At 34.7% G+C, this 11390-nt stretch overlaps 1 protein-coding gene across 1 annotated transcript; it reads left to right on the top strand.

Annotated features, from left to right (window-relative positions):
- The first annotated feature begins 1353 nt into the window (after positions 1 to 1353).
- Positions 1354 to 9092, top strand: LOC146946247 (AT-rich interactive domain-containing protein 4-like). The gene is made up of 15 exons (XM_085744392.1): positions 1354 to 2046; positions 2264 to 2455; positions 2547 to 2600; positions 2798 to 2886; positions 3405 to 3678; positions 3796 to 3852; positions 4757 to 4788; positions 4924 to 5059; positions 5152 to 5325; positions 6367 to 6939; positions 7039 to 7176; positions 7261 to 7359; positions 8021 to 8121; positions 8218 to 8308; positions 8710 to 9092. Exons 1-15 carry the CDS (start codon positions 1876 to 1878, stop codon positions 8803 to 8805), a joined length of 2277 nt encoding a protein of 758 aa, XP_085600518.1. The 5' UTR covers positions 1354 to 1875; the 3' UTR covers positions 8806 to 9092.
- The last annotated feature ends 2298 nt before the right edge of the window (positions 9093 to 11390 follow it).

Genomic DNA, 11390 nt, shown 5'->3' with positions numbered 1-11390 from the left:
TTTGGAATTTTTGTGTTTCACCAGAGAAGGTTTGAAAGAGGAGAGAAAATTGAGCTGCATCAATTATTTGTTTTGTATAAATTGCTACCAATATTAAGGAAAGTTAATAAGAATCAAACATATTCTGTACTAAAAAGAAAAAAAAATCAAACATATTAACAAGATGTGAATTAGTAGACTAAATCAGAAGATAAAATTGTGTGGTGGTGGTCGGTGAGTGCATGAGTGAGGGAATGGAGGAGAAAGAATGTAGATGGACGATATGGTGTGGAGAGACTATCATAAAATATGTGTTCCTCTTTAATCTGACCATCAAAAAAAACTTTTCCATGGTGGGAAACAACTCTCCTTTCCCATAATAAATCCCACTTTTTATCATGAGTTTTTCTATCATGGTCATTGTATCAAACAATGGGAAATGTTAAACACTTGATAAGAAGTTTAAATAAAAAATTTATTTTAGAATTTGTGTATTCAACACATTAAAACATAAAAAAAACAACATTTTTTACATAAAAGTTATCGATTGTTTCTATTTTAGCAAGACAAAAGAAAAATGGTATTACCATGGAACTTTTTAATCATGACATTGAATGCTAACAATACATATCTAGATCGCATGTAGTCAAAACCGCATGCACTCATGTAGTTAAGAGACATCTGGTCGTTCTATCAATATCAAACGATCCAAATTCAAAGTAGTTTAAATAATGAAAATAGTTCTACTTTAAAACATGAATCATTCAATATTGATCAGACGACCACATCTCTCCTGATTACATGGAATCCAAATCCCTAACAATAATACCCAACCATTAAACAACTGGAAAAATCGTTCAACCATTAGATTAATCTCTATTAAATCAACCCGACCAAATCACCTTCCCTTTTGTCCTGTCTGACCCACCAAACCAAACAACTTAACCAAAAAACAACAAGAGCGAGTTCAGAACAGAAGCTACTACACCTATTAGAGCAGAGAGAGTTGAATGAAAAGAAAAAGCACTCAGAAAAAATAAAAAGAGATTGATTCATTCATTATATCGAAACAACAATAACAAAGGGTAAAAAAATATTATGTTATGTTTGGTTTTATTAATAATTATATATAATATATATGATCCTAATGTTTTGTGGCTATCATCATCTTCAAAAGTTATTATCGAATCATGTCATGTGTGAAACTCCTTTTATTTTATAAATTAATAACATCAATAACAAAACTTTATCAAATTCTATTACTGTTTTGTGTTAAAAAGGTTAATAATCAAATCAAATCAAATCAAAAATGTACGTACCAGAATAGTTTTAATGTTTGGTATTTTAATTCTAAGTTATGTTATACTTTGACTTACCCAATTCAATTCAATTTTGTTTGTGGACTCTGTGCCAAAAAGTCTCTTCGTGATTTTTTATTTTAATTTATTCAATTCTTATTATTTTATTTTTTCAATCTTATAAATTGGGTTTTTAGTTTGGTGAATGATACATATCGATTTCGTATCTTAGGGTTCTCTTTCTAGCGTTTTTCTTAGCAAAACTTCGATTTGGGGCTTTTATTTTTCTTCGTTTTTCTTTGCTAAAGTTTTGATTTTTCTTTGTTTTGACCAAATGGGTCACTGATTCTCGTTTTAGTTTCTTCTGGGTCGTTGATTTTTCTTCATTCTCATAGTTTTTGCTTTTTTCTAATTCCTGGGTTTCTTAAAGGGTAAAAAGCTAAAACTTTGATTTTTGGTTTCTTTCTGGGTTGATTTGTAGTATTGGGAAGTTGTTTTGGTGTTGATTTTGGTAATAGTAGAGTTTTTTGAGGCATTGGGGTGAAACAGTAGAGGTTTTGCAGTTGTGAGAAGTGGGGTTACTGTTTTTCATGCATATATGATGTTCCATTTTCAGGGTGTGTCAAGACATTGTAGTCTTCTTGCTGTTCTTAGTGGTAAATCACATGATAGTAAACAAAAGCAGAAGCAGAAGCAGGATGATGATGCTTCTGAGGATCAATTTTCGTCGTACCCGTTTCCGGAACTTTCTTCGTTCGGGCGACTTGAGGTGACGACTGAGTTTCTATTTTGTATACATTTTAGTTTTTAATCCTGCCTATGTTAGCCTTGCTATGCATTACGGGTCCCAAGCCATGTAGCCGACTACACTCAGTGGGATAAGACTTGGTTGTTGTTGTTGTTGCTGTATACATTTTTGTTTTTATTTGTTTTAAGGAAAATTCCATTAGAATTAAGTAAAATTTTAACTTTTCACGTGAATTCAGGTTAAAGTGTTGACTAAACCTACTTTCGATGAACTTGCTCGAGTTCTAGAACAACTGCAGCCGGATTTTGTTTACTTGCAAGGTCAGCAGTTAGATGATAGTGGAGAAATCGGGTCTTTTGTATGGGAAGATTTTGACCTGTCTACCCCGGAAGCCTTGTGTGGATTATTTTCTTCCAAATTACCTAATACCGTGAGTGTTTGGTGGATAATTTTCTTCTGTGATTGTTTGACATGGATGGTATAATGTTTGATGTTCAACTTACTTCATGATATTTTTGTAGGTTTATTTGGAAACTCCTAAGGGCGAAAAATTGGCAGAGGCACTACATTCTAAGGTTATATTGGTCAAAAGACAATCTATACTTCTTTTGGGTTTGGATTAGATATGCAAACTAAGATGTGCTGGCTTAGAGTATAATTAATGAGATTAAGGCTAAACTAGGGTGTTAACGAGGACTTAAAAGACTAGTCCTTACATTATATGTTTTTGTTAGGTTTCGTGATTATTAAACAGAGGTGTTTTGTTTGGCAGGGAGTACCTTACACTATTTACTGGAAAAATGAATTTTCAAAGTATGCAGCTTCACATTTTCATCAAGCTTTTTTCTCAGTGGCACAGAGGTATTAGTCATCCACCATCTTGGATTGTCATGCTTTTTAAATATTACTGTTCCTGGCCTATGTTGTTGTTATATAGCAGCTATAGTGGCATTACAGAGCTATAATATAACAGAATTCGCACAAATCACTAGTGTTCCATGATATGCTATTTAGTACAATTTTTTGTCAAATAACGCTATAGCAGGATTTGAACAAATCACTATTGTTCCGAGGCACATTATTTAGTAGAATATGTAGTCAAATAGTACCATAGCACTGTTGTGTAGGGGAATTTGAACATATCGCTATTTTCCGCGATCCTCGTTTTACAATACTGTTCCCGGCTGTGCATCTCTTTTTATGCAGATAGCAATAGGTTGCATTACTGTCACCACACTTCTCTCTTATTACTTCGGATTCCACCAATGAATCCATGGCATGAGAAGTGTAGCAACAAGAAAATGTTTATTTAATCATTTCAACGCACCTATTTCTCGAATAGTGTTTTTGTTTATGATAGTTGGTATTATGTATTGTAGTACATCCAGCCATACATGGGATGCTTTCCAACTTGCTCAGTCATCTTTTAGACTATACTGTGTGCAAAACGAGGTCATACCTCACAACAGTCAGAAGGGCAGCGGTAAGCTTGGTCCAAAAATTCTCGGGGAACCTCCTAACATTGAAGTTGGTCCATGTGAAGCAGACACGAAGGAAGAGGAAGAAGATTCACCTGAGACTAGTTCTTCTATAAAGATATATGATGATGATGTGAATACGAGATTTCTTCTTTGTGGATTTCCCTGCACAGTGGTAGGCTTGGATACTTTGGTTAATTAGTTTTCAAGAAGTTTGTTATTTGTAATAGTTCTTACAATGTGGCCTACCTGTTATAGACTGATTTATTTCATCTCTATTTTCTCTTAAAAGGATGCGTGCTTATTGGAGTCATTAGAGGATGGACTCAATGCTCTCCTATGTACTGAAGTAAGTTTGTTTCACACGGTTGCTTGCATTTCTTGGTTTATCCGTTACTGCTTTTTGGATGCTCTGTATAAAATTACAACTTTGCAGATAACTTCATATGCATGGCGTTACACAATTGTAGTAATTGTTATAGGTTAGTTTGTGGTGAAACTCTACATGCTTATTAGAAGTGTCAAATTAAATTCAACTTTGAAGATAGTTTTATCTGAAAATAGTTTAGTATTATCGCATTTTTCACCATTTGGAGACAATGTAATCAATGTATTACTTAAGGCATATGCATGGATTAGTTCAAAACTAGTTTCACCATTATGTTTGTTCCTAATTGGGATCAGGTTTCACTATTAACAAACCTAAAGAAGCTATGGTACAAAATCAAGATGTGTATGTGCTGAAAAGTGCAATGGTATTTCCTTAAATCATTGAACGGAGTGTTGGGGGGTTAAGAATCAACACAAGAATAAAATAAGCGTAGTGGAGACGAGGATGTTACGTTGGATGTGTGGTAAGACTTAGACAGGATAGGATTATAAATGAGAACATCAGAGAGAGTTGGGGTAGCACCTATAGTAGTAAAGATGATGGAAAATAGGCTTAGGTTGGGCATGTAGAGAGAAGGCATGTATATTTTGTAGTAAGGAGAGTAAACCTAGAAAAACTATAACAGAAACTATAAAGAAAGATTTAGAGATTAATGAGTTGGATCAAAATATGGTTTATGATAGAACATTATGGCGTAATTTGATCCATGTAACCAATCCCACTTATCGGGATAAAGCTTGGTTGTTGTGATAAAAAAACATGTCTCTTCCCTCATAATTTAAGTGATTGTTTTTAAGTGTTTTTGAATATTTTTTAATTTACTCATGTATGTTTTTCTGTTTTCACTCTGGCTTTTCTACAGATACGGGGATGTAAACTTCAAAATCGGACGAGGTATTTGGTGGTTTTGAGAGTTCATACTCGTGTTTTCCGATGTTTTATTCGGTGCAACACTTACATATTCTTTCCATCTTTTACCTACAATGTTATTCTGTTTGTTAATTTCTGTAACTGTCGTAAATTTTGTAGTGCTCCACCACCTCCTCTCCAAGCAGCAACATTCTCACGCAGCGTGGTGACCATGCGCTGTGATATATCCACGTCTAGTTCTGCTCATATATCACTCTTGGTTTCTGGTAGTGCAGACGCTTGTTTCAATGATCAGGCACGGGTGAATTGTATTGTCATTGTTCAACTTTTCACATGATTGCTCTTAACTTTTTACTGAGCACTTTTTTCTCGTATGTGTTTCCTCAGCTTTTGGAGAATCATATTAAGAAAGAGCTCACCGAGAATAGTCAACTTGTCCAGGCAATTCCTAGCCATGAACAAAATAAACTACCTTCATACGAGCCTCGAAGATCAGCTTCAGTAGCCTGTGGATCTAGTGTGTTTGAAGTTTGTATGCGTGTTCCTACATGGGCTTCACAGGTTAATTGTTTTTTCTTTCTTAAGGTTTATGTCAGTTGGTCTAGGTTTTAAAAATTTAATTTAATGTTTGTTAAAAAATAGTTTTGACCAATCAAATGGTTTAGTTGAAAGTTCTTCTGTTAATTTAACAGCTGGCTTACTTGAATGAACTTGGTATGGATGAGAAAAAGATGTATGAATTTGCAAGATGCTAAATTGGCATTTAGTGAATAGAGTAGGTAGTAAGCTGCACATATAAATAATTTCATGTGATTGATTGTTGCGATGATAAAATAATGCTACAAGGTTTGCAATTTCATGAATGAAAGGACTTCTCTACCACATGTATAAGCTGGTAATCGCACTTTGTTTATATCACCTTAACGTGATTGGTGATCCTTCTTTTGCAACATAAACACATGAAATGTTTTCTTAAAGTTGATATTCGAGAGCCTCACATTGTGGTCGAGTCAATTCTTCAATACATATAATTAAGTCTGGAAACTATTGAAGACTTTTAGGCTGATTTCTGGTGTGTACTCAATGTTGTCAAATAGAAGCTATAGTGGCGCTGTAGTGCTATAGCACAGAGGAATTTGAATAAATCTCTTATCCTGCAATACAATGTTTAGTACAAAGTGCTGTCAAATAGTTGCAACAACAGTGTTATAGCGTTGTAGCATAGAGGAATTTGAACAAACCGCTATTTTCATGATCCAGGTTCGACAACACAAACTTTCCATTAAAAATAGCTGGTAAAAAAGAATGAAAGTTTCATTATAATAATAAAGTTCTGTAGGGTGCACACCCAGGAGGTGCAGAAACTTCAAAATTATAGCCGCACTCATGTTAGACAAAGTATATATGTTAGATACTTTATGGTATTCTAGATACCTGTAGCTTCGTTTTACAGTTTTTTCCTTCTAACTTCTATACCAATACAGATAGGAACACTTTTGTATTTAGATAAATTGTACCTTTTATTTATGGCTACAATGAACCATACTTCATGGACTTTTTTTTTTTTTTTTTCATTAATGGCTTCTTGGTATTTGTTAACAGGTTCTTAGACAACTTGCACCTAATGTGTCGTACCGCTGCCTAGTTATGTTAGGCGTTGCTAGTATTCAGGGATTATCAGTTGCATCTTTTACTAAAGATGATGCAGAACGTCTTCTTTTCTTTTGTAATCGGCAGGAGAAAGATAACTGCTCCAAAGATATTGTTTTCTCTAGCCATCCTAGTTGGTTGATGCCTCCAGCACCTAGTCGAAAAAGATCCGAACCAGAATCATGCTCTAGAGTTAAATCTATCAATGCTAGTGGCGTGAAAGTTGAAGATAATGGCAGTGATAGGCAGAAATTAAGTCTTGCTGCAATGAGGCCAATCCCTCAGTCTCATCGCCAAAAGCTTCTCCCTTTTTCAGGATATTTTGAGGGAGAAAAATATGATGGAGACCGTGGAAAATCAAATCAGCCTCATGTTCCAATTAAGCACAATGGTTTAGGTCCTCGTTCAGTTACAAACAGAAAATCTGTGTCAAACTCGTTTCAAGCTCACCAGATAATATCTTTGAATCCACTACCAATGAAAAAACATGGCTGCGACAGAGCTCCAATACGAGTTTGCTCAGAGGTGGTTTCCGTATATGTTTTTGTTGACCTTTGCTACCTTCAGTTCTATTTTACGTCGGATCTAAAAAAACAATTCTATTGTTTTTCCCTGTTGTGACAGGAGGAATTCCTGAAGGATGTAATGCAATTTCTGGTTCTTCGAGGGCATACTCGCCTCATTCCACAAGGTGGCCTTGCTGAGTTCCCTGATGCCGTTCTGAATGCTAAACGTCTGGATCTTTTTAACTTGTATAGAGAGGTAAGACTTTTGTACATGTGGAGTGAACAACAACACACTGCATAGTATTGTAGAAATTGTATCTAAGAAACTTGAGTATTTTAGGTGGTTTCAAGAGGAGGCTTTCATGTTGGGAATGGTATCAATTGGAAAGGACAAGTTTTCTCAAAGATGAGCAATCACACTCTGACACATAGAATGACAGTAAGGATTATTTTTTTTCTTTCTTTCTGTTCCTTAATAAACATTTCATTGCATTATTATGCACATGCATTACCTGAAACGGCTTTCATAAATTCAGCCTAGAATTTTACTTTTAGGAAAAGCACCAGGCATTCCCCTCTACCTAGATAATCTTACATTTTGAGTTCTACTGGTATGAACTTTTAGTAATCCATTCCTTATTAGGAATCTTGTACTTTTTCTTCTGAGGTTTTGAAACTTGACATTTCAATGTTCCTAGTTTAGTATGATTTTATGTATGTTAAGCATTCAGTTCTTTATCGAGAGAAACTAGCAAGAAAGACATGGTTTTTGATAGAACACTATGGCGTCGTTTGATTCATGTAGCCGACTCCACTTAGTGGCGTCGTTTGATAGAACACTATGTTGTTGTTGTCGTCAGTTCTTTATTGTTGCTATATTGTTATGATCACCTAAAATGCAAATGGCTTGATCCGTTATTGTCTTTGCAGAGAAATTAAGCCACGAAGTTGGTTATTTTGTTGACACTTTTCTGTTTAATTTTTCAAACTTTATGAATAAATTGAGGAAAATTTTCTTTTAATTGCATTGTGAAAATGATACTTTTGGGCATCCTGTATACAATATTATGGAAATTAATAATTTCTTTTTGCTGTTGTAGGGTGTTGGCAATACACTCAAAAGACATTACGAAACTTATCTTTTAGAATATGAATTAGCTCATGATGATGTAGATGGCGAATGCTGCTTATTGTGTCACAGGTCTCTGTTTCTGTCTCTGTGTCTGAGTATGTGTGTAAGGTTGCAAAATTCTGTCTTATTGACTATAATTTACCTTTCATGTTGTGTCAACAACAGTAGCGCAGCAGGTGACTGGGTGAACTGTGGTATGTGTGGTGAGTGGGCTCATTTTGGTTGTGATAGGCGGCAAGGACTCGGAGCATTTAAGGTATTATTAATCAACAATATCAGGCTAAGTTGCAACTATCTATGCTATTTGAATCCTTCTGCCAACTTTATTTTGTTGGATTATGATCAATATAGGCAATTGCTTCTCTTTCTTTTTTTATATGAAATGAAACTGATAAAAGGTCCTGTTTGGATAATCAATTGGATAATCAACTTAATTAAACACTTATAGCATAAACACTTACCACATAAGTGCTCATGTTAAAGTTATTTCTGCTACAAGCTGTTTTCTTAAACTATATTGGAGAGCTTATGAAAATAAGCTGAAAACAGCTTATGAACATGTCAGTAGTATTTTTCAAATTGTACTAAATGAGTATACTAGAGAGTGAGAGATGGAAATTTATATTTATTTTTTTCACCCTTTATGATGAATGGCAGGACTACGCGAAAACTGATGGGCTGGAGTACGTTTGTCCACACTGCAGCATGTCAAATTTCAGTAAAAAATCGCAGAAAACTGCAAATGGTTATTAACAGGTTAAACAATGCTGTTTCTTTCCTAGAGCCAATGTACATGGCTAGTGTTAACAAATTTTATTCTGTTTCTGTGCTTGATCCTCAATTGGTAAAGGTAGGTTTGTAGGAGTGCTTTTGTTTCAGTCTTGTTAATTAGTGATTTGGAATTTTGACACACTATGGTCACAAAAAAAGGCCATCAAAATTTTCTGGCATTACTGATATATATTCTCTTGAGAAAGAAATTCAGGAAAAGATTTGTATATTGAATGATCTTCCTTAAACTCAATTAGTTTACTTCTCAAGATGCAGAGATTGCAATTTACTGCCGATTCAAAAAAAAAAAAAAAAAAAAAAGAGATTGCAATTTATTCCTTATTGCTGCTGGAAATGTAACTCGGTAGTTATCAACATCTTTGTTTCTAAAATGATACATGTATACTTTTGATTGAGTGCATTTGAGGGTGTGCAAATGTGTACCCTTGATAACAAAGTAAATATTGATTGTTAATCAAATTTACTATTATTTGAAATATATTGTTTCCACTGACATAGATTCTTGTATACGTTACTCGTTGTGTTCATGAAATTTGCACCTATGAAACATGCATGCTGACAATGATATGATTAGGATAATGACATTATAAAATTTGGCGAATGTACCTGACCATCTGTTTGTCTGCCATGCGTGCCGCTTTGTGAGCATGCTTGCCATAACACACCGTGGACGCTTCTCATTCACTATATAGTTGGATTCTGGCTTTAGTTTATCTTGTGAATCGATTTAGTTTGTTTAAATTAATGGGAATGAATTCAATTTGTTTTCCTGAAAATGGATACTGATGAAAGTATATTCTGCATCAAACAAGATAAGTATTTTTGTATCGTCTCCACAGGGAATAGTGCGTTATCAATGACAGTTTAACATCGACTATCATTCCAAGTATTAAGAGTACTTGTTTGTTTGAAATGAAATGTATCTAGCTAAACTAATTGCGAAAAGTAAAAGTTGAGAAAGATAAGGATTGAAACTTGTTAGGAGTAGCGTTCCTTAACCAAGCGTCACACGTAACCTAATGATCCATACGAATTCTAGCTTTGTAAGCAACATTATCACAATCAATTCTAAACTATCCTTCGTGTCCAAAGTGATATAATTATTTCTAAGTTATCGTTTAAACATTCGTGTCCAAATTCCTTAAACGATAACAAAGTCGATCGAATAACCTAATCGACCGTGTCCAGCCTGGTTAAGTTATACGAAAGCATTTAGCTCTTGATTATGGTGATTATCACAAGATTAACAAAGATGTCAAGTAAGTTAACCTAAGATATATTGCTATTCTAGCTCAAGATTCAAGAGTTTGTGTCCAAAGCATCTTGAATCTCCTTGAAAGCATTAACACAAGAATAACAACAATATTGAATATAAATTGCTAGAAACATATTTTGCAAGATCAAAAGATTACATGTTAAGCAAGATCAAGTACCTCTCATCCCAACAAAGGGGTTTTAGCTACTCATCATCATGGAAGCCATGCAAGGATGGATTGAAAAGGAAGGATTCATTACACTTGTGATGTCTCAACAAAGTATTAAGATCCAACTTCCAAAACCAATCTCACTCAATGAAGAACTACCTTACTTTTCTCTTTGAAAATATCTAAACTAAAACCTAAGAGAAGCTAAGAAAATATCAAGCTAAGATATGATAAGATCCTCTCCAAAGAGTAGCAAGTGGCTATATAAAGACTTCTGCCCTGCCTTAACTCGCAGATGCGAGCTACATCACTCGCAGATGCGAGTTGCTTGCTGGACCAATGATACGCTGCCACGTCATAACTGAGGGGATCAAACCGCCCTAACTCGCAGTTGCGAGTAAGGGAGCTCGCAGTTGCGAGTGGCTCGCATTGGCACTCGCAGATGCGAGTTTGGGTGCGAGCTGCTTGCCTCCTGGATCAGCTTCTGCCCAAATAGTGTTTTTCCATGGTTTTGGTCTTTAATTAGTGTCTTGAGGCTAATTTCTGCACAAAAGGATAGAGTAAGATATATAAAGCGTAATAAGGCATTTAACACTTATTTCTCGGCTTTTCCTTCGATAACTTGTAAAACAAGTAACAAAAAGTGTATGAAATATAACATAAAAATAACACTTCTTGGCACTTATCAAACTCTCCCCAACTTAACTCTTTGTTTGTCCTCAAACAAAAGATTGAAAAGCAAACAAGTAAATTACAAGACACAAGTACACAAGGCTTTTGGAAACATCTTCAGATGAATGATTTAAAAGTGAATGCGCGGGCAAGTCTAAGTTTCCAACTAATCTAAAATTCTACTACTAACATGAGATGAGTCCTAAGTACAAAGTTCATGTCAAACATTTCAAAACAATAATATATTTATTTACGAACCACACCTAACACACTTCTATGAAAGTAGATAAACAATTGAAATCAAATGAATGAGGGTTATGAACACACATCCGGCAATCAAGTTAACATTCCAATCAAGTTATGTGTCCATCCAAATATCGTTTCAAAAGGCATAAAAAACATGGATCAAAAGGTCTTTGAGGGTTATAACTTGGCTTGGCTACAAAAGAA

This window comes from Medicago sativa, chromosome 2, assembly GCF_051527215.1.
Source record: "Medicago sativa cultivar Bolivia chromosome 2, Bolivia_mono, whole genome shotgun sequence".
NCBI lineage: Eukaryota > Viridiplantae > Streptophyta > Magnoliopsida > Fabales > Fabaceae > Medicago > Medicago sativa.
Note: the sequence above shows the minus strand (reverse complement) of the source record. Positions and strands in the feature narration are given on the sequence as shown.

Coding starts and splice junctions, on each gene's coding strand:
- LOC146946247 (XM_085744392.1), top strand. CDS start 1,876: ATGATGTTCCATTTTCAGGGTGTGTCAAGACATTGTAGTCTTCTTGCT. Junction 3,853..4,756: donor ATGCTCTCCTATGTACTGAA/GTAAGTTTGTTT, acceptor GCTTTTCTACAG/ATACGGGGATGTAAACTTCA. Junction 4,789..4,923: donor AAACTTCAAAATCGGACGAG/GTATTTGGTGGT, acceptor TAAATTTTGTAG/TGCTCCACCACCTCCTCTCC.